General features: G+C 40.8%; 1 protein-coding gene across 1 annotated transcript; it reads left to right on the top strand.

Annotated features, from left to right (window-relative positions):
* The first annotated feature begins 17,264 nt into the window (after positions 1-17,264).
* Positions 17,265-20,014, top strand: NR0B1 (nuclear receptor subfamily 0 group B member 1). The gene is made up of 2 exons (XM_059840397.1): positions 17,265-17,820; positions 19,388-20,014. Exons 1-2 carry the CDS (start codon positions 17,265-17,267, stop codon positions 19,630-19,632), a joined length of 801 nt encoding a protein of 266 aa, XP_059696380.1. The 3' UTR covers positions 19,633-20,014.
* The last annotated feature ends 3,453 nt before the right edge of the window (positions 20,015-23,467 follow it).

Raw genomic sequence — 23,467 nt, 5'->3', positions numbered from 1 at the left:
TGCTATCACCTTAAAATAAGCTGCTGCCTGCAAGCCTCCTTGCAAGCTTGTAAGGAGTTAACACAGCCAGGCTAAAACTTTCAGTAAATACGATTTATTTTAATTACAGCCCACTACAGCACGACATTTTTTTTCTCCAAACAACAAGGACATAAGTCTCAATGCAATAACTTTTTCAAATGATTAATGAGAAAAGTGGGTCAATACCAAGGATTAAATGGTACAGCAGCACAAAGTTAATCAAAGTTAATATTTAATTCACCAGGAGAATAATCCTATTTTGTTATGTTCCAGACTATATTTTTAAATATAGTGCTAAAATGGAAATAGAATTTCTTTTCAACTCTTCACAATTCTAACATGAGCTCTCTAACTGCTTCCATTGCAGTTAAAGCCCATAATATCACAGGGTCCTTTTTTCTTGTAACATGGTAAAATATGTTAGATCTAACACCTGAAATTAATAGTGTCATATTTATATTATTAAGCCAACTATGTAAAATCAAGGTAACAGTTACAACACTTTCAGTTTGTATATCTATAATTTTCATTTTCTTTGTCTGAAAAAAACATCAGAAACAAAAATAGCCAAAACCTCTCATGCCATGCTTTAGCATAGATTAGCTAGAGAACCATTAACATGTGGAAGAAATAATTTAGCATCTAATGGTAAGCAGAAGGATGAAACAGGTGGCAAACAGAAACACATAAAGGCTTCTGTTAAGAGAGCACAAGAGACAAATTAAATTAACATATTATTGTGAGTTTCTTGAATTGCTTCACTGCACTGCCAGCACTTTTGTTAAACAATGCATTTTTTTTTGTCTCTGAAGAACATTATATTTCTATTGTCCTTGGTATCTCATCAAATTTTGTAATTATGAAATAATTTCAGAAGAGTGTTTCTAGAGAAAAGAACACTTGGCTTGTCACTGCTCTTTACTTTTTGAATAATTTAATCATGTTTTTAAAGGTCATAGATGGAACTTTTAGTAAACAAGCTTTTCTTTTTCCCCTTACTTAGGTGTACCAAGTCATAAGCATTTTTGTTTTCCATTTTTATTCACCTGACAATCAAAGCACAAACAATGAGATAGAAGCAGGGCTGTCCTGCTTACGTTTTTGCACTGCCTATAACGCCTTTAAAACTCAGAAGAATAAAGAAATTTCTATACAATCCCTAAGTCAAGAAAAGCAAGGAAGTTCAACAATAAATAAGCAAATACAGGTCACTTTTTTCCATTACTGAGTTATAGGGGTAAAGGCAAATCACAATATTACAAACCAAGTTCTAGTCTCTGCTGTCACTACCTGTTGTGGTGATGTAACTAAAGACAGTCACAGGAACTGCTGTGCACAATATCCAAGCAAAACTCCATTCCTGCTAATGGAGCTCAGGGCAACCCAGGACATCTTGAACAGATGCAATTAACTCCTCTGGACAGCAGCCTGCACTTCTACAGTTCTGTGAATTACCATATAAATTATAACCTATTAGAAATAGGTTATAAATAGGTTAAATAATACCTATCAGTATCATATGTCAAATACAAAATGTCTCTGCTCTGAAGGATTGCTTTTCATTAAAGAAAATGTATCAGACTATTGTGTACTTCAAATCCCTGGGGCTTTGCTCCTTTCTCTTCACAGCACAACACAGTGTGAGTGCATGTGACAGAGTGTGCCTGTGTGCTGTGCTTGAAACCATTACACTGACAGCTACATGCCACAAACAGCAGCCTGAAAACAGCGTTGACCATGTGCTGAAATGCTGTCTGGTTGGGGTAATTTAGAGCTATATCACATTTCCCTTCCCTTACCTGTGTCTGTGCTCTGTGGTGCAGCTCTCAAGCACTGCACTTCCATTGCCCAATGACCATCACAAAAGAGGGCATAGAGAAAGGTGAATTTCAAGAAAGCAGAATTGAAAAATTGCCTCAAAAGACTATGTCATAAAAACAATGCATGTGGTGTAGTGGATGTGAGTCAACAAGGATGCTGTGAAAGGCCAATCAGAAAAAAATGGTGATTTTATGCTCAGTTCATGCAGTCTCAATGGACAAAAAAACTGGAAGTGGCTCTAACATGTAATAAGAATTTACTTGCCTACTCTGTTGCTTAAATTCTGATCCTAATCTGGTGGATAAATTTCGTTTTAATGTCATTATAAAGCAGATACCCTTTTAAATATCAGATATTATTTTCCAAAGTCAAAAGAGTCCACAGTCCTAGCAATGCAGGATTTGGCATGCTTAGGACTTTAATGACCTAGTCTGAAATAGCATTTGTGAGTATGTGGAGGGCCATGCTGAATATTTTTTCTGAGTAGTGCTAGCCTCATCACTAAGACCACAAGCTGCTCATTGCATTTCACAAAACATATCATCCTCCTGTGAATCTACTGCAGCTTTCTTTGGGGTATGGACAGGTCCTTTACAAATGGAATTTCAACAGATAACTTACAGACAATAGCTGTGGAAGACTGGGTACTCAGAAAAGGTGCAAAGTCAACCACAGCTGGGTATCTGCTAGCACCATGCAGGTTGGTAGTGTTGTTTTTGCACTTATGTACATAGAATTTGCCCTTCCTTTGCTGATGTTTTGAGAAAAGACTCATAGACTTGTAGGAAAAGCAAAAGAAAGCCAGCACAGTTTCATCATGTGCTGCTGATAAGAATGTCTGAACTATTACAGTCTATTTGGGAATGTCCTTGGAGTTTTAACTTAAGCTTCTCTAGGGGAAAGAGAAGTCCTAATAGATCATTCTTCTAATAGCAATGATAACAAATAGAACTGATATCAGACAGCTGTTGTATATCAGGAAAAATTGCCTCCTGTTTATTTTAAAATGACACAGTTGAACCACATCTGCACTGCCTTATCACACATTTTCTGGACAAAAGGCTTCTCCTGCTTGTTATTTAGTATGGGGATAAAAATAAAAATAAAAATAAAAATAAAAATAAAAATAAAAATAAAAATAGTCAGTGGAAAATGGGCAGTAGGAGCTTTGCTGAAATAACCTCTGGTTATTCACAGTTTCTCTATCCATGACAACACCTGAGGTGTTTGAGACAGCAGGTGAAACAAACACTGTAGTCCTGCTTCACCAGTGATGCATGATGCAGCCTGTATTTCTGTTTATCCTGCAGTGACAGGAACATATTACTGCCTCTTACCTGAAAAATGGCACAGACGTTTTTGTTTGCTGATGAAATTTTATTTTAGAAATAAAAAACCCCCAAACTTCCCCATATTGTGGAAAGACAAATTGCTTTGAGATAGTTTGTGTTAGGCCTGGCTGGACACAGTCTAGTGTCACACAAGTACAGGGAGGGGGAAAGAAACCAAAATTGATTAGGTCTCTAGTTTATCAGTGCTCTTGGATTTTTTCATGCAGAACATGCTGTAGTGTTTCTATGGTCTGAATTCTAAGTCACAGAGTGGTCCAATATTGTAATGATTATGTAAATTATTGCAGAATGCTTCTGCTGCATTCTTCTGCTGGGAGCTCCTTTTGCTCTGAGCCTCTTTATGCCATTGCCATCCTTTTCTCACTACAGGAAGCTAGGACAGAAAGACACAAATAAGGCAGATTTTTCTTATTTCACTATATTTCACTGAAAAACTGACAGCAGAAGTGCAGCCAAGAAGGCAGGAATAAACCAAGCCAAGTATCCAAATCTCTTTGAGTAATTTGGTTTGAATTTAGGTATTACAGGACTAAATTGTAAGGTTATTATAAAGAGGTGAACTGACAGGGAGAGGTTTTATTTAATTTATTAGGAGTCAAAAAGGCACATTCTCCAACATTCCAAGATTTCAAATATTATGCTCAGGGCAGATTTCTTGAATTCATATAAATAGTCAGATTTTTTAAAGTTAAAGCACTAGTTGAAATTTAAGCACTGAGAGAACTGTCCATAGGTTTAGGTCTTTTAGTGAGGCTGTTAAAAACCATGGCAGAACACAGGATGTGAAATGCAAAACTAGGGACTGACTTGACCCTGAAAGGTAGGATGCAATTTATATGAACACTGGTCAAGCTTCTGCTCCCCCTCATTACTGCCTGAGCACTACAAAGACTTGGCTCACCTGTGACCTCTTCATACTGTACAGAATTATAGAATAAAAAGTCACCATAACTAGAGGATTTAGTAGAAACTAACTCAAAAACATAAAATATATTAGTCATGGAAGAAACTAGTAGCTATAGAGGGAAAAGGATGGATGGATGGATGGATGGATGGATGGATGGATGGATGGATGGATGGATGATGAATGGCTTTCAGAGTCAAAATAAAATGAGCTAGAGGGCAAATCAAGGGGTTCACAGCATCTGGAACAACTTTCTGATAAACTATTTGTCTGAATCACACTGTGGGTCATGAATTGTTTTTCAGTCACTCATGGTATCTTGATGCTTTTCACCATCTCTCAAAAGAGCACATTTTCTTGGACATTTTATTTTTGTGTGTGTGTGTTTTTTTGTTTTTTTGGGGTTTTTTTTGCCTTATCTAATTACTTTTCAAATCAGTGGATTTGCTTAAGTGATCTCAAATTTTTAACCAAAAGATTTAGAGCATCCTCAGACTGGTAAATTGAACATTGAACTACAAGGTTCAAGCATTTTACTTGTTCATTTTCAAAAATACCAGAAAATTGATTTTATTCCTATTACAGGCTTGTATGATATAAATGAAAGTAAAAACTAAAGCTGGCAGAGAAGGCTACATTAAAATATGTGTATCTGATTGTGAATCAAATGAATCTGTGTTGCTCTGTGATGGTCTCTCTAGCTTATTAGAATGTTTTAAGGAAGCAACTGACTTTTTAGCAGGCACAAAAATCTTGAAACTTTCAGTTCAATAATCTAGCCATGGTCTTCTTCAGAAGCAGCTGAATTGTCTCAGAATGAGTAAAGCACAACCATAGGAACATGTATGAATAAATATTTCTGAAGCAAATTTAATACCATCCATGGTATAAAAATTGCTATAAATTTATTGGTATATAAATTATATAAATTTATGGAAATAGCTTATTTTCTCTTGACACAAACAAAGAAAAGTAGAAAAGCTGGTTTGTTTCTTGAACTGGATTTTTCTTCTTGACCTGAGTTAAACACTGAATTCTCACCACCAGAATAAAGGGCTAGGAGTGTAAGATCATATGACCATAAAACTATTTAAATTAGAGCACAACTGAACCATTCTATTGAAAAAAGTCAACAAAAGTATTCAGTCCTAATCACTCATTTAGGGGGTGAATTTAATGGAAATAAAAAAATCACAGACTTTTTTCTTATTATTTACATTTTGATTAAAAAAAAATCACATTACTCTTGTCTATAACTAAGTATCAAATAAAGCTTTTGATATTAGCAAACAGCCTTACTAGTGGGAAACTGCAGACATGTCTGGCTCTACAAATTTGACTCTTCCTGTTTCTACCCATCTTGTTTCCACTCCTCTCTGCATGACTCTTAGTCTGCAATGGAGCAGCTGAACAACTGTAAAGCTGCTAAAGAAAAGAGCAATATTTTCTCTATACATAACTCCAAGATTAATTATTTTTATACCTTTTTTCATCAGTTTACCATAGGACCATTAAGTTGTAGTGTTTTACTCATCAAAATCACTGGGCTGAGCAGTTACATGCCCTGATAGTACATATGGCATATAAAGCAAGGCTTTCAAGAATGTATAACTTTAAAAGGGGAAAATAAAGCCTCTCCCTTTTCATTGACCCACTATTTATCACTGGATTAAAATACTGAAGCTTTCACTCCTTTTTAGCAGTCAAATCTAGGATAACAGCATGCAAATTGTGTGTATTAAGTTAGAGTCTCAAAATGTTGGCTTTTTTTTTCCCCACATTGTGTCCTTGAGGATATTAATCATATTTTTAATTTCATCATAATGATAGGTTTCAACACAGAAAAATTATCTTCTCTTTCACTTGATCTTCTTCCTGCTTGTTCTCATTTATCACAAAGAACTAAAACACCACTCTGATGGCTTTAGATGACTATGAAAGAACAGGCCCTCCTATCCAGATTTTCCAAGCATTTTTTCTTCTCCCAAGGCCCCATTCCCCAGGAGCAGTGAATGCTTTCAAGAAATGTGGCACAGATGTGTATTGGTATCTTCTATATTTTGGGAAAAACTACTACAGATGTGACAGGATCTTGAAGTTAGGGGCCCTGTAATGCCTACAGAAGCATTTTCAGAGAAAAGCTCGGGATTAATGAAAGTGAAATGGGAAATTTTGCAGAATTGATTCTGCTCTGGAGTGTTTCCTGGGTGTAAAGGGCTCTGGCACATCACCAGTGATGGATATAAAGGTAAATGTTCCCAGTAAATGGTCCCAGTGTTGGTACAGAAACCAGAAATGCTGACTACTCCCTTTTATGTTAGTTTCCCCTATTTCTCTGAAAGTGGCAGTTTGACCCAGAACATTTAGCCAGCATGATTCAGACCTTTGTGAGTGCTGCTCACATTTCTCAGTGCTCCATGGTGAGGAGATTGGCTGACCTCTGTCTCAGCTGATCAGAGACCCAAACCAAGTTTCCACTTTGGTTTTGTATCTTCAGCGAAATGAACGCACTGCATTGAACGTGGCCTGCCGTATTTTAAAATTAAGGTTCATGCTAGGCCTGGTGTGGAAGGGAGGATAAACTGGGAAATCCATAGCATGTGGGATGAACCTTGGCCTCATTGAACCCAGGGAAAAATTTATTGCTGGCTTAAACAAACCGGCTGATTTGCTTCACAATTCTGGTTTTGATTTCAAATAATGTCAGGCAAAAGTTTCATATCTTTGTTGCTTGTCCTTGAGGTTTTGATCCCTCTCAGCCAATTGTGATAATGACTGTGCCAAACTGTTGACAGTTTCTTATTACTAGTCAGAGATCCTAAGCACAATGACACACATCTCAGTTTTTAGTTATCATCATTCCACATAAATGGCAATATAAAAGCAGGCTGTATCAGGAAATCCACGAGCACTCCTTATTTTCCCTGGGGCCAGTTGCACAATTGCTGGGGATAATCATGAGTACTTACACATGAACCCTCACTGAAGAATCTTTTGATGGTTACAGACGACAGCAAACACCTAATACAGAAAACTGAAGTGCTCAGAGACACAGGGCATTGAGAACAGTGTATTGATACAAAGTGCCCATAAACCAGGCAAGGTGAGAGAATTTAAAACAGGCTCTCTCACTACATTCCCTTCCTTGCACTTGTAGCACGGATTACAGATGATGTGTCTCTTTCTGTGTCACAAAGCCAACTGAATGACAACACTTACCCAGAGCAGGGCAATTTACTGTTTGAAATATGTCCTTTAACTTTCCTTAATTGTCAGACTTTAACAGTTACCTTAAATTTAATTCTGTTGCATTTAAGGTCCAGCTTTATGATGATATAATTTATTTTGGACATTACCGGTGACATTGCTCTGCCTGTCAATGGAAACATGAAAGAACATCATCATAATGGATATCCATGGACTTACATAAATCACTCAAAATACTTCTGAGATGTACAGAGATTTTCCATTGACCCTGTAATGACATTATTAAAACTGTTTCTACACAAGCTGTGTCAGCAACAGAGACATGAAATGATGGTGCTTCAGCAACATCACTTCAGCTTTTAAATGTTTTGGGAAAACACTGCTAATTTTCTTTTAGTAGTATATCCTCCTTCCCAAATTCCAGTCTCAGAGAACAGCACAGTCTCCATATACTGGGAACACATTAGATTTCCTTTTTTTGTTACTTCATCACTTCAGGAGTTGCAGTTATCACTGGGAACAAATCAAAGTTATTAAGAGTATCTCTGCTCATCAAAATGAAGATGTGAAGCCACTGCAGATTTAATTTAACCATTAGAATGAAGGTGATACAGCTGACAGCCTAGAGGACTTGGACAGTGACTGCCATTTCCACTGTGTCATTGCTACTCCTCCTAGACTTCATAAAACTACTCTTGTTTAATTTTGTGGGATGGAAAAAACCTTGGAGGACTTTCTTTGAGCCGTCCAAGACACCACAATTTTACATAGGCCCTAGCACTGGTGTAATTCCAGTGATCAGAGAAGAATGCCAGCAGTCAGGCTGGAGTTCAACATCTACTGTGGCAGTGGCTCAGACTCTTCGTATCCTTTGGTGAGCAGGACCTTGGAAAAAAATTCACTCAGCCAGTTTCTCTTGCAGTAAGGTAATTTTTCTCTCTCTCCTTTACACATTTTTAATTGTAGCCTGACCTGCTTCCAAGTTAAGCACTTTTTCCTTACCAGGAAAATCTGTCAAAGATTCAGGCTGGCCATGACTGAAATTTTTAAAAGACCTGAACCAGCAAAGGTTTTGGAGGTGGAGGGGAAGGAGGCTGATGGGAGAAAAACATCTCCAGGGAACTTCTGGGTTTTGTGTGTCTAAAGCACTAACCCTTGCCAAGTTTGGTAAAGGAAAACACAAAATTTTGCTTCAGGAGAAGTAAAAAGAAGCTAAAAAATATCAGATTAAGTTTTCTGTGCTTTATGTGGAAACTGTCATTGCAAGGATAGAACATAGTTAATAAAAGCTAAAAAGTCATATTTCAAATCAAAAGCAAATATGACAATTTTTCTCTAACTAACCCTCATGTAATTGGTGAAAGCTTTAAATATTAATATCTGCAATCAGCAGCAGCTTCAATTCTCAGAGCTACTGCAGTTCTGACACTAAAAGGACAAGGTAATGATGTGATTTACTGTGCTACAGGTGAACAGAGAAAACTTGACTGCAAAAAAAGTGGAAGACTTAAACTGAGTATGTTCCTGGATGTACGAGAGAGATAAAGTGTCAGTGATGACATTGTGGGTTTTTTCTGAGGTGGAGCCTCTGCATGGTGCAGACAAGTAAACAAAATAAACTATAAAATTGTGAAAGAAGGAATTTGCAATTTGTCTCCTCTAAGGAACCCAAATTTTCAGAGACAAAATCTAGAAAGAAATGCTTTGATATGCTAAAGGTATTAAAGAATTAGCAAAATAATCACATTCTGGTGAAATTTCACCAAAAAGAGAGATCTATTTGAAGTATGATTTGCATGAGAATTAAGGGAAAAGTATTTATTAATAATTTATTTTTCTATGGGACCAACTACCTTAATTCTGTCTGTTCTTGAAAGGTCTCTATTCCCTGCAGGCCTTTCTGTATTTTCAGTTTCTTTTTATTTTCCTTTCTTTATTTCTCATCACTTCAAAATTTCTTCTTCCAGTTTTCTAAGCTAAAGTTTTCCTCTCCATGCTTATTTTCTGTTACATATTATGGCTACTCTATCACCATCCAATGTACTTTCTTTATTACTTAATTAGTATTCAAGGCAGAACAAGCTAAACATTATTAAATTGATTGCCTGTTACATCCTTATTGAACGATTAACTCTAAAATAGCATATGATCCTTGATTTGTCTGAGTTTTTCAGTGACATTTATGCTATTGATTTCAGTGTTACTACTGAAATAGTAGTATATAGAGGTATATACCAGTATACCAGTACATAGAGGTTTCAGAATGTTTCAAGAAGTGAGTCTAAAAAAATGCAACTTTTACTACTCAAGTCATTAGACATGAGCAGCACCAGAAGATTCAAGCTCACAATCTTTTCTCTTCTTTTTTTTTCTTTTTATCATAAAATACTGTGTGCATCTTTCTAACATAACATATTACATGAAAATTTTCAGTTATGAGGAGCCCAAATAAATTTTTATAGTAGTGCACTATAATCAACTCTGTCTAGGTCAAGCCAAAAGTAACTACCCAGATACAATATTCTTTAGAATTCTGGTAAGGCATTTTTCTGAGTGACACAGCATACCACTTCAAACAGCACTATGCAATAGCAAAAAGTGACTTAAGAAATTCACAAAATCACAATGAACAAAACACACTTACTGAGGAAAATATTTCCATCTCCAGCTCAAGAGGTGTGTAGGCATTCATGGATGAAAATGGGGATCAATGGTGATGAGGAGAAGCAATTGAAGGCCAGAAAAGCTCTCCCCTTGGATTGCTGGACCTGTTCTCATGGAACACATGGTAATGCAGCCAAACAAAGAATTGAAACAAGAAAGACATTCCACCTCTGCTAATAAATAGCTCTGTTGTTAAAAGAAGATCAGAAAGCTATGTAGGATGTCACAGAAGAGGAGCAGTCTGACAAGAGTTCTGAGTGCAATATGCAATTATGACCCCAAAAACTAATGATTCTTTAATGTAGGGGAGTAGAACAATGAATGGGAGCTGGGGAGTTACTGTGTCTCTCTCTCTGGCACTGGTGAGAGCAGCACAAGTGGTACCCTCTGTAAAGTTCTGATGTCCACACTTCAAAGGCTTTTAGAAAGTGGCAAAAGTGTTGCAATGGGCACAAAGGATATCTAAGAAATGGGTCTAAAGAGAAAAAAAGGACCTTCAAAGTTTTAGCTTGAAAGTTGTCTATAAGACAAAGTATGTTTTACTCATTAAAAAAGGGGTGACTATTGACAGGGATTATTCCTGTGACTTTAAATTAATAGGGAAATGTGTATCAGGAGCCTAGCAGTCATAAGCAGAATCTGGAAAGTAGTAACACAGAGCTAGTTTTATACAGTAAGAGTTGCAAAAACCTGGATAAACAACCAGTGGACTGGTGGGCTTTAATGTCTTGGACTGAGATTGCAAACTGAGAGCAATGCTGTCCTGCCGAGGCACAGAGCTGAGCAGAAGCTGCACTCCATCAGCAGCAGCTCTGAGTTTAGCAGTGCCCTCAGGAAGGCAGAAAGGGGAGTTGATGGTCCCTCTCAGCCTCAAAGTCTGAGCTGTAGCCTGGCCAAGGATGCTGTCTGGCTGCAGCTCAGATAGATTAAGATGTCAGCACTTCCCCTGTACTTTGGGCTATCAATGGCTGCAAGTACACTGAATGTACCAACAGAACTGCTGGGGCACTCCCTAATCCGCTTGCGTTGGAAAGATCTAGGATAGAAAAATCCTTCCTTTAAAGAGGGTAAGCTGATGTGATTGTTTTGACAAAACTGAAGATCCAGTCTGCCTTGTCTGCCAGCAGAACAGAATGCCAAATGATTTCCCTGTTAGCTACAGAATGGGTAGAAAATTTAGAAACCTGGTGAATGATAATTGAGGCAAAGAACTCAAGGAACTGCTGAAGATATTTGAAGATCATAAGTGTTTGTGATACAGATTATAGGTGAAGCTTTTAATTAAATATGTACCTTTCAAACTCCTGTTTGAAGAATAGTAAAAAAAGAAGGAAATACAGCTTTAATACCATAACACAAATTTGATCTAATGAGAAATTATATCACTGATTCACCAGAGGACAGTATTTTAAATATCCATCTTGGATGAAATGTGTCTGAATTAAAACTTATAGAAAGAAGTATGGATTTTAAAAATCTGCGGATGGATATTCAGATAAAATAGATGCTAGATTATAGGCCTATTTGAATACAAATTTTATTAGCAGAATATCCTATGATATTAGTCATAAATGAAAGTGTATGTGTGAACTCACCAGCCTCAGACAATTAGCTGCAGTAACATACAGAACTTTGAACTCAAAAAATTGGTGCAATGGATACATAGTATCCTCCTGCCACTGTAGAGCTAAAATGTGTTTTATTCTTTAAGCCACAACCTTGAACAGTATCTAACTTAATTGAGCTTTTTGCCTGTTACCCATCTGTTGTTCTGTATCAGCAATGTGTTCTTCAAGGTAAGTAACTGAAAGCTATTTTCTACACTCGTATTTTATAACACAATTCTCTTATTCAAGTGCCGTTAGCAAGCCAACAGATCAATTTTGCATGATATTTAAAAGAATACTTTTAAACCAAAGCTTGTTACAAGCCCTCTCCCATAGCACCTATTATTTTCTGCTCTCGAGATTTAGGGCTTTGCCTTCCTGAGGGAGCAGTTCCACTCGATGGCTGAATGGAACACTGGTTTGCAGAAGAGTTTCCTGCTCTTTCCCCATGCTCCTGGAAGGGTGGTAAGACCACACCTTTCTGCCTGCTCTGGCACCCTTTTTACCCCTAGCTGAATTCAGTTCAGTTCAATTAGCAGAATACTACACGTTTCTTTCCTTCATGTGTTAGTGTTTTGTTGACTCACCAGGCACAATTCTGCTGTACCACGAGGGTTCCAACTTCTCAGGTGGGGTAGAAACTTCAAAAGCATCACTGGGTAAAATAAAGCATGGAAAGCACATTTCAAGGTACCTCATTTCTCTGCTACTTTTCTTGTAATGGCTGTCACTAAAATGCTGCCAGGTTAGAAAGAAGATTTGGTTCACCAGAGCATCAGGTGTGTGCCAGAGCTGGGGCAAGGAAAGCAGAGGCAGCAACACTTCTGTGGGAGTCACCTCTCAGCTCCAGTGAGATGCTAGATTGGCTCAGGAGGGATTAGGGGACTGCACCCTGAAGCATTGCACACTGAAAGATGTTTGGGAGCCCCATGAACCCACTTTGGGCCAAAATATAAGTTATTACTTATATCTAAACAGTGAAACCCCAATTGCATATCTAAATATGCTTATACAGTTTTGGATTGCTGGGGCCCACAGCTTTTTACAGACCTTAAAGATCAATTGATCTTTTTTTAATGGGAAACAACTGAGTGCTTTTCACTGTAAAAGGTTTAAAATTTTGCTTCTTTCCCTAATTTTGCCTTCCCCAAAACCTAGTTAACTCTAACAGAACAACCAAGTGTTAGCTAAGGTAAGTTAACATTTGGGTACAAGGAACAAAGGCCAGGCCTGGGGTATGCCAGGCCTCCTTAAATTTGCTGTCTGCCAGAGGAAATATGACAGGGGAGTGCATGGTCCAAAAAGAGTAAATTGAAATTCAGAATTGCTACTATTGCTACTTCTGCATCCAAACTGCCATGACCACATTTTACAAAGAACTGATCTGCAAACAACAACAACAACATCAACATCAACAACAACAACAACAACAACAACAATGTATTATTTCCTTTTGCATGTTCTGGTTTCTTTAAGATGTGTTAAAAGGCTGACTTTGCACCATTACGATTTATGCCAGATTAGATATCATCTGCTTTCAAGCATCTAGCAGGAAGGTCTAAACCTGGGATAAACTCCTTTTTATATACTCTGCCTAGTTCCATAAAAATGTCACTGTATTCTCACCCTGCTCCAGGACAAGCACATACTGTTAGGTGAGCTGGTGGTGGATACAGAAACACTGTCAAATCACAGTCTTAGGGAAGCTGAAAAAGCTCTGGAAATTCTGGTCACCATCTCTCACCTGGGTCCACCTCAACTATCTTTGGCCCAGGCTCCCAGTATGCTCCTACTTAGGAATCCATGGTCCCTCCAGGAAGGGGACAGTAGTGCCATCAGGAGTGTGTGGTACAGCACATAGGTAGAACTACTTTTCCGTTAATCCAAACATTTCAAAAAACACCCCAGAAAAAAAAAAAATAGGGGAAATGTGAATGGTGGTCAGTCTAACTAATGGATAGTCACAATGAGAAAAGAATGAAAAGCAGCAATATACTTAAATTCCAAAACCTTGTTTTAACAAAGCATTTATTTTCACAAAAGACATATTACTTATCATATCCTTATAACAATATTCCCCATTAAACTTTGCTTTTCTGTAGAGAAAAATTAACTTCTCTTATGCTAACCACCAAATTGTATCTGCTTTACATCTGATCTTAAAATCGAATTTTATTTTTCCACGCTTACTCTAAAAGGAATAGTGTGCATTTATAGGACATCAGGATTCAATTCTACACTGGAAAAAAGCTTTTGTCAAGCTAACAGTGCACTGAAGCACTAATGGCATAAAAACAAATGGTTGTTTGGTCTTGTTCTGAAACTAAAGTCTTGCCCTCTGGCCAAGAACCAAATGTGCTACCAGATGAGTGATACGGAGACACTGAGCAGCAACATGAGAGAGTGAGGCTGCCGAGACTGCACTGTATCACCTCCATATCCAAGGCTTTGTCTGAGTGAAAAAACCCTGTAACCACACACACACACACAGACACACACACACACAACCAACCCAAACCAAAAACTATCCAAAAAAGCCCCAAACAATACAAACAAGTAATCCTTTGTCTGGAAGCTTGTAAACCTATTAATGACTGTACCACAAGGAGCTTGGTAATACCCACGTAACATCAGATCTTCCAGCAGAAACCAGGCACTTTCCTTTTATTCTAAAAGGGTTTTCATGCATTTTCCATCAAACATTTAGGTTTCTGTGATGGATTTTGGTATTTTGGTTGTGAATAGAATGTTTTGTTGTTAATTTAGCTTGAATGCTATGGACAGGCAAAACCCAGATTTTTAAATAAAGACTGTACAAATTGCTAAATACCAATATGAAAACCACAAATAAATTAAAACATTCTTAATGTTTTAGCTAGGAAATAGATTAACTACCCTGAACAAAATAACTTTTCTTGTATATCAGAGTACATTAAGAATTTGAATGAGAGAAATGAGTTTACATGCACTTGTCAGAGAAGGAAGTACACTTACAACTGCAGCAATGTGATTTCTGGCACTGAATAGTAAATCAAGTTTCTGTTCCAGTGTGGGGTACACATTTTGTTATAATTATCAAAGACAAAGTCTTTTTGTATAAGTTTGTTTAGAAAATGAAGAGTCAGCAAAATCATTATATAACAGATGAACTGCATCTACATTTGAGACTTGTTTGAAAAAGAAATACCTTGAAAAATTAAACACCTGCAATCAATACTGCAGCAGGTTTTATTTTTTCCAATACTGGGAAAAAAAAATCTATTGTAGACTTGGTGTAAAAGTTATATTAACAAATATTTCCTTTGTCTATAGCCCTGTGTAAGCAGCATCCTCCCATAATAGGCAGAACATTCCCACAGTTGGAGTCCAAGGTCAAAGCTGCAAAGGCAATGATTCCGGTCTCAGCTGCACTGTGCTTTCCCATAGATACTTTCCAAGTTACAAACTCATAAAAAACACATCTAGATTCCATGGTCAGACTACTAATCTGTACCTCATAGGAGAAATGCTACCAAAGACAACTAAAAGCTTAGTGATGCTCTTTTTCTAAAAACTGGCAAGATTTACCTCTGAAGTTAGTGAATAACCCCTCCCCAAAAAAACTAAAAAGGAAAAAGACTAAAAAGGCTGAAAGAAACCATCTAAAATCCTAATGCTGAGGAAACACTGATGACTATAACAGGAAACAACCTAGAATGGCAAAGAAATATTCTAGACAAATAAGTGACTGTTTTGTCATTGCCAATTATACTATCTAAATGAAAAATTTCTTAATATTTAGTGTTAGTACATTTGTTTTGCAAATCTTGCATCTCTTCTTTCTTAAAGAATGTTTGGTGAAACCAGTGACCTGTCAGCAAACTTTAGACATCACCTAATTGGTGCCCTGTAGCAGTTCTCTTCTACTGCAAAGCCAATAAAGGGCTTTATCACGTTTGGGTCTGTGGAAAATGTGTTTCATAGGTAAAACCAAAAGTATGATAATCTAGGTTTTGGACAGATTGCATTTGTAAAACAAGGTTTCCTTGAGAGAGGTAGCCCATCAGTGTTTTATATAACTTTATAAAAAAGTGCCTAACAAAAAGCACAAGTCATTTGTAAAGAATATCCCCTCTGAGTCCAATTGTGAAGAAATACTTAGTGAGAAAAGACTATATGACTCTATACTTGTGTAAGCTGATAAGGTAGGACTGACTTCACAGGGAAAAGAAATTGCCAAGATCCAGCCCAAAATTTTTTTGTTTCTAAAAAATCCAAAACACTCGATGGTATTTGCTTTGAAAAACCAAACCAAACCAAACCAAAAAAACACCTCTATGGAAAGAAAATGCAGCTTTCCAAGGGTGATTTAGTCTTCTCTTGGTAGCAGCTACTGGTGGAGAAGGTACAGAATTTTGCTTAAAACCAGCTACTTTCTCTAACTCTCTGTCAAGGTTCTTCCAGATCACATGAACTAGAAAACGTTTCTGTTTTAGCACATATGCAGCAGATAGAAGTAACTTCATTTTCTGTAGTGTTTATTTACTCCACTCTGCTGCCCCCACTTTTATTTAGCCCAGCTGAGAAGGTGTTTGTTTTTCATTCAAGAATCCATATTTGACAATCACGATTCCCCTGTCCCTCCTGTGTTAACATTAAGGCCTGGGGGGATGGGAGGCTTCCTTGATTTGGAGTTCATATGCCACTTGGAGGACATGGGTCACAGAAAAGTAAATATCTAAAAGAAGAGATTCATGGAGAAGAAGAGCCTGAAGGGGTAATATAAACGGATGGAACAACATGACATCAGAAAGATGGGCCAGGTGTTGAAAGGCAGAGCAAGGGAATTACTAATGGGAGTGGTTCCATGGGGGATGCCAGTGGGGGCTGCAGCGGCACCAGCCTCAGGGCACCCTGACAGAGCCTTGTTTGCAACCCTCTCAGATCTCCCATTTGGGCAGGGACATGTCCGACTGTCCCTCCCCGCATGGCAACACTGCGGAGTTCATTTGGCACACAAGGCATCACTCCTTTGGGCAGGCGTTGACAAAAGTCCTCGATGTCATTAACGGTGTCACCTTTTTCCCCTCCGGCGGGAATTTAATAATTTGGCCAATTTAGCACTCCTTTTTTCACTAATACACCCTCTCTCTCTCCTCCCCAGACCTCTCGGGTGCTTGTGAAGGCAGCGGGGCCGCTTGTCGTTTCTCGGTGGGATCCCGAGGGGCGGGAGAGAGCGGCGGGAGCTGCCCTGCCCTGTTCGAAGCATCCCGGCATAACATCAGCCAGGATGGGACTCGGACAGAGGGGCCGGGAAGGGACATCCCGCGGCCCCGCGCAGGGCGAGGAGGCTCCAGTTTGCCGCTGATCGCGCAGCAGCCTAAGGGCAGAGGCGGCCGGCTTGCCGGCTCCCCCCGGGTATCGCAGTCTCAGGGAAGGAGGAGGAGGGTTTAGTTATTTTTTTCATCTTCCCTCCTCCCCCCCGCGTCTTTTCCAGCCAGTAAAGAGTGTCTGCCCCTTTGAACGGCCGGTACGGCGCCTGCGGCTGCACACACACACACAGACACGCACACACCCCTGCCGGCTATAAATAAGTTAAGGAGCCGGGCAGAGGGCGAGCGGTGCGCGTCTGCCAGCGGGACCAGGAGGCAGGGACCGCCCCGCCGAGCCTCCCGGCGGCTCAGCCCGGCCCCCGGAGCCGCGGGTGCCATGGCGTGCGCCGAGCGCTGCTGCCGCTGCTGCGCCGAGGGCCGGCGGCACAGCAGCATCCTCTACAGCATCCTCCGCAGCGAGGAGCGGGCGGTGCCGCCGGCCGGGCCGGCGCCCCGGGGCTGCCCGTGCGGGTCGCGGCGGCGGGTGGCCCTGCGAAGCCCGCAGGTGGCTTGCAAGGCGGCCTCGGCCGTGCTGGTGAAGACGCTGCGCTTCGTCCAGAACGTGCCCTGCTTCCAGGAGCTGCCGCTGGAGGAGCAGCTGCTGCTGGTCCGCAGCTGCTGGGCGCCCCTGCTGCTGCTGGGGCTGGCGCAGGACCGGGTGCACCTGGAGACGGTGGAGAGCGCGGAGCCCAGCATGCTGCAGCGCATCCTCACCGCCCGGCAGCACGGCGAGCGGGCACCGGCACCGGCACAGGGCCGGCCGCACCACGGCCCGCACCTGCCCTCGGCCGGCGAGATCCAGGCTATCAAAGGCTTCCTGGCCAAATGCTGGAGCCTGGATATCAGCACCAAAGAGTACGCTTACCTCAAGGGAACGGTGCTCTTCAACCCGGGTGAGTGGCCGGGCGGGGCAGCGGGGTCTCTGCCACAGGGCAGCGAGGAGGGCGGGGAGAGCCCGCCTGCATCCCCAGGGAGCGGGGCAGAGCAGGGGCTTTCCGCGGGGTGAAACAGGTGCTGGAGGAGAGGGACGCGGAGCAAGGTTTCACCTTCTGCCCCTTCCTCAAGACCCCGGCCGCAGGCAGGGAGGGGGTGCGGCGGCAGCTCGGTCTGGGGTCCGGGGGGGGCTGGCGCTTTCCACAGATGCTTTCCACGAACAAAGCGAATTCCAGGAGCCTGGCAGTCGGTTAGAGAAGGCTGGGAGACAGCAGCGGCTCCTTGCTCGTTTCCCTCAGCGGGGGCGGCGGGACCTCCACTGCACGGCCCGAGGGTAGCGGCTCTGCCCGTGCCGTGCCCGGAGGTCTGCGCGCCCCGCAGAGCAGGGAAGGCTCGGGGCTTCCAGCAACAAAGTGCTGCTGTGGCTTTTGGTGTAGCAGTTGTGATCGGGAGGGTTTTTTGCCATCTCTCTTTGTGGAGACTCCCATAGATGCAGCTCTATTATTATCGCGTCGGTGACTGACCTGAAAGGTAGCTGGCAGGCTGGATATGGCACTTCCCAAGGACGGCAGCATCCTGTGAAAGTGGGACAGGGCTCTGCTGGTGCTCCCGCAGCCAGACTGGTAGTTATTGATGGTTAGGTTCCTGTAGTGGTACTTTGCATTTATCATCCTGCTTTTGTAGCTTTTCTTTCTGTACAGATAAGAGAGAAAAAGTTACAGTAGTTAAGGTGAAGCTTATGTTACACAAGTCAAATTTGGAACCTGGTCTAATGCAAAAAGACAGAGGCATTGTTCTGGAAGGAAAAATTTCTTCTCTGAAAGGGTGGTCAAGCACTGGAACAGGCTGTCCAGGGAAGTGGTTGAATCACCATCCCTGAAAGTGTTCAAATATGTGAAGATATGTTGCTTAGGAGCATGGTGGTGGAACTGGCACTGTTAGGTTAATGGTTGGACTCACTGATCTTGGAGGTTTTTCCATCCAAAATGATTTTATGGTCACAAGTAGCCTTAATTCTTCACCTTCCATCTTTCAGTATCCTTACTGTGGTTCATTGGGAAACTTCCTGTCTCATGTTGGAATCAGTACTTCTTGCCACTTATAAACTGGAGTAGAAACAGCAGTCAAAAGAAGTCTTAAATGTAAACAACACATTTTTGTAAAAGTGAAAAAATGAAAAAGTTATTTTTATTGCCTTCCCCATTATAATGGTGTTTTGGAGAGCATTTTTCAATTAAAGTTTTTATCAACTAATTTGTTAACACCTAAGTGAATGTTGACAAACATCATGTTTCAGGTTTGTGAAGAAGAGTATTAAATATCCAGAACACCAGGATGATAAGAATTTGACCTGCCCAATAAAATTTGGCATGTTGACTTTGCAAACAATAAGTCCTCTAGCAATTTAATTTGCTTCTTTCCTTGAGTGATAATTGCAGTCTGTGAGCAGTTAGGAGTTGTTCTGTAAGAATAATGTTGTCTTATAAACAACAATATGTAAACAAAATAATTTATTTATCTTTTCAGATCTACCTGGACTGCAGTGCACTCAGTACATTGAAGGATTGCAGAGGGAAGCACAACAAGCTCTAAATGAACACATCAGACTCATTCACAGAGGTGATGAAGCCAGATTTGCCAAGCTGAATGTTGTTCTCTCCTTGCTAAGATCTATTAATGCTAATGTGGTTGCTGAGTTATTCTTCAGGCCCATCATTGGAGCAGTGAACATGGATGACATGCTTTTGGAAATGCTTTGTGCAAAATTATAATTAAAATTATAAAGGTGTGTAAAATAATGACAAGAAGTCCAGTGCAAAGGAAGCCCCAGAGCAGGATAGTGTAAAGTATTGTAAATAAACTAACTTATTGTTTTTACATAGATAGTATTTTTGTATTACATAATAAAATATTCTTCAAGTTCTGGAAGTAATTTTTATTAAACACAGTGGCTTTGAAATAAGGTAATAGTCATCAAAACAAGCTTTAAGGTTGTAGAGAATGTTCATATCCAAAGTTGACTGGCTATTCTTTTACCATGCCTCTAGAATAAAGAACGTATTTACTATATTGTACTTTCAAGGTGAGTAATCCCCAGTTTTTCAAAATAAGCACAGTCTTACTGCTATTCTTATTACTTCTATTGACTTTAACAGGGTCAAATCTGTGAAGGTTATTAAATATTCACCCAAGGTTTTCTTCTGTATGGGGAATATGTGTTAGGAGTATTTTGAGTCTTAATGAACCTTAAAGTAGCTTCATCAACTCTAATATTTGCAGTAAAACATTGCATTCAACACATTTTGGGCTCCAGGAAAATAAAATAAATCTTTCCCCAGAACAACAAGCAAATAAAAACCCCCTCCAAAAATATGCAAACAACAAATGCTGATTAGGGTCAGGAGAACTAGCAGGGTGGACTCCACACTTTTATTTCATCTAGAAAACTGCTAACTGGGACTTCAGTAGTCAGATTCTCCAGACTACTTATTCCTACTGACAAACCAAATTATTATGTTGAAACATGGTGTTCCACTGGTACTTCCATCACAATTTGTCACAATTTGACATGTGACGATGTCTTAATTAAGCATAGAGCTTAACATATTTTATTTTATTATTTTATTATTTTATTTTATTTTTCTTGGACTTGATCCTTTCTCCAAAAGTCATTGTGTTTTCATTGGAAAAATACCCTGTTGTAAAAATAAAATTAGAAAGGGAAAATCAGTGATTTAAGGGGGATTTGTCTCACAGTTTTCCTTTCTTTGCATTCAGTTTTCTAGCTTTTCCCCAGGGGAATATTGGTAAGAAAATGGAGAGTGAAGTGTGACAGTGTTCCTAAAGTAAAAGGTATCAGTAACTCCACATATTGTTCAGACATATATTAACCACTAGCAACAGTTGGTTTTTAAAACACCATTAATAAAGTTGAAGGAGTTACTCTCCTTAACAGGAGGTGTGCAGGGGAGAGAGGAAGGAGCTGCAAGAGCTTCCTTCTGCTGCCACCTTGCACAAAGGACAATCACAGCTCCTACTAAGGTAAGGAGCAGGGGCACTCTTGTCTTGTACCTCCACAGATAAAACTTAAGGGAAGCAGAAATTGAGGAATAACCAAACATTCCTAGGTGTACAAGTTCATTCAGAAATATCACTCAGATCTGTATTGCCACGGAGCTTAGGATCTCCTCATGGGCTTTGACACTGTCACTGAGGAAAAATAACTGAGCAAGAAACACAGCCCCCATCCCAAAAAACAATGGTGGTCCATAAATGAGCAGTTCTCTGCTGCTCACATAACTCTGTGTAGGCCTGAGGAACTTCCCAAAAATTCAAAAGAAGAAAAAATATGTAAGTAAAGTGATCTTTACTACCAGTCCAGACTTCAGATGAGTTCAGACCATAACAGAGCAGGCTTAGTTTTTTTATTAGGTTGATCCTTTTATATGTACACACACGTATATGCACACCAGTAACAAACATCTACATGTGGGTAATATTTATTGTGCATGGGTAAATGTTCTGTGAGTTTACAATAGCTTTTGAACTTACCTGGTATCTCTGTAACACAAATATGTTTCCCTCTTTGTAGGCAGCATACCAGCTCACAATAGTTAGCTTTCAGGGATGTCTGACAAAGAAACCTCTTGCCACAGAAGCAGAAAGCATGATGGTAAAACATTTAAGCAGTGGTTAGTGGCAGGTGGTGCATCTTGGGTAAGGACTAAAGAGAACTCCAAGATCATCAGACTGAAACAACATCATTGCCACATGGAATTCATTAATACTCACACTAGTGTTCAGACTTCTCTGCTAAGTGGCAGAAGAGACTTGCTTGCAGTAACTAGTCCTAACAATTAATTGTAATAGCTGAGCCTTGGTCACAGGCCAGCATTTTCAGCTGAACAGTCACCTTGAGACATCTTGGGTCTATTGTGCCACTAAATACTGTAGTTTTCATGACTCAGGGGTACCTGCCTCTATCCCCAGGTTTGATGTCTCAACAAATTCTATATTCTACTTAATTTTCTGAAGTTGTCATGAAAAATGTGTACTGCAAATCCACCTTGAACTGTACTCTATCATATTTCTCTTGGACCAGCAATACTGTTAGTCATTCAGTTGTTTATTCTAATGGAAGCACCTGGGAATGGTAAGTAGGAAATCTGAATGGGAAAACAAATTTGTCAAGGTTTTTGCTGAGAACTGGCAAAAAAAAAAAAAAAAAAAAAAAAGTGTCTTTTTGTAGGCCAGAGTAAGAGGAATGACAAAGCAAGACTTTAAAAAGAGATTTGTAGGAGAATCCAAGCTGAAGACTTGGGAGCAATATGCAGGAATGAAGAGCTGGGTGTGGTTCTGGAATGCAGTGGAGAAGGTTCTGATTTCAGTGTGAGGACAATGTGCTAGGAGCTGAGTAGGAGGAGTTGGAGAGATATTGTAACTCACAAACCAAGCCAGAGGCTGGGCAAAAATGTCACTGTGGGAGGACTCATCTGCCAAGTCCAGAAGATTTGCAGAGCAGGGAAGAAGCACCCCAGAAGCTGACACTGAAGAGGACACAGGCATCCATCCCCCTGACCTGCTGGGACAGGTGGCCTGTTCTCTCCCTGCTCTCTCCCTGCTCTCTCCCTGCTCTCTCCCTGCTCTCTCCTTGTTCTCTCCCTGCTCTCTCCTTGTTCTCTCCCCGTTCTCTCCCTGCTCTCTCCTTGTTCTCTCCCTGCTCTCTCCCCGTTCTCTCCCTGCTCTCTCCCTGCTCTCTCCCTGCTCTCTCCTTGTTCTCTCCCCATTCTCTCCCTGCTCTCTCCCTGTTCTCTCCCTGCTCTCCTCTCCTTGTTCTCTCCCTGCTCTCTCTCTAGTCTCTCCCTACTCTCTCCCTGCTCTCTCCCTGCTCTCTCCACTGCTGCAGCTGCAGAAGGGCCCCTGATGGCAGCTGTGCAGGGGTGAAGATTGAGCTCCTCAGCCTTCAGCAGTGTGCAATGATTGCAGAATTTAAGCGAAACTACTCAGATCTTTGGCCCTGGGTGCTCTACAGCAGGTTTTTCTGCTGGGTAGGAGAAGCACTGAGCTAGATCCTTTTCTGTCCAGTGCAGGGTGGGTGACCTCTGGCTCAGATAGCCTCAGATGGCCATGGCCCCTGCTGTGGCACAAGGGGTGATCTTTCTGGACATCCAGGGCAGCAGGAATAGGGGATAAAGCACTGGAGGCCTCAGGGAGGCAGGGAGGAAAGCAAAGTGGCCATTAAGGGATGCTTCTTGGTAATGTGGCCTTTACTAGAAGAAGGGGGAGCCGGTCAAGACCCTCCCACAGCCTCAGGTAGTGTGTGAGAGCTGTTTGTCAGCTGCCTGGGACTCCTGTGGAGATAAAAGCCTCCAGCCCTGCCTGCTGCTGAGCAGTGCTGTGCTGGGAGCTCTGCCCTGTGTGGGGGCTCTGTCCTGTGCTGTGAACACTGTGCTGGGGGCTCTGCCCTGTGCTGGGGGCTCTGCCCTGTGCTGGGAGCTCTGCCCTGTGCTGGGAGCTCTGCCCTGTGCTGGGAGCTCTGTGCTGGGGGCTCTGCCCTGTGCTGGGAGCTCTGCCCTGTGCTGTGAACACTGTGCTGGGAGCTCTGCC

This window comes from Haemorhous mexicanus, chromosome 2, assembly GCF_027477595.1.
Source record: "Haemorhous mexicanus isolate bHaeMex1 chromosome 2, bHaeMex1.pri, whole genome shotgun sequence".
Lineage (NCBI taxonomy): Eukaryota > Metazoa > Chordata > Aves > Passeriformes > Fringillidae > Haemorhous > Haemorhous mexicanus.
This window is presented reverse-complemented; position numbering and strand designations above follow the sequence as displayed.

Bases quoted from the DNA above. Each gene is read 5' to 3' on its own strand.
- NR0B1 (XM_059840397.1), top strand. From the start codon at position 17,265: ATGGCGTGCGCCGAGCGCTGCTGCCGCTGCTGCGCCGAGGGCCGGCGG. The intron at 17,821-19,387 runs GTGAGTGGCCGG...TTATCTTTTCAG, and splicing joins AACGGTGCTCTTCAACCCGG to ATCTACCTGGACTGCAGTGC.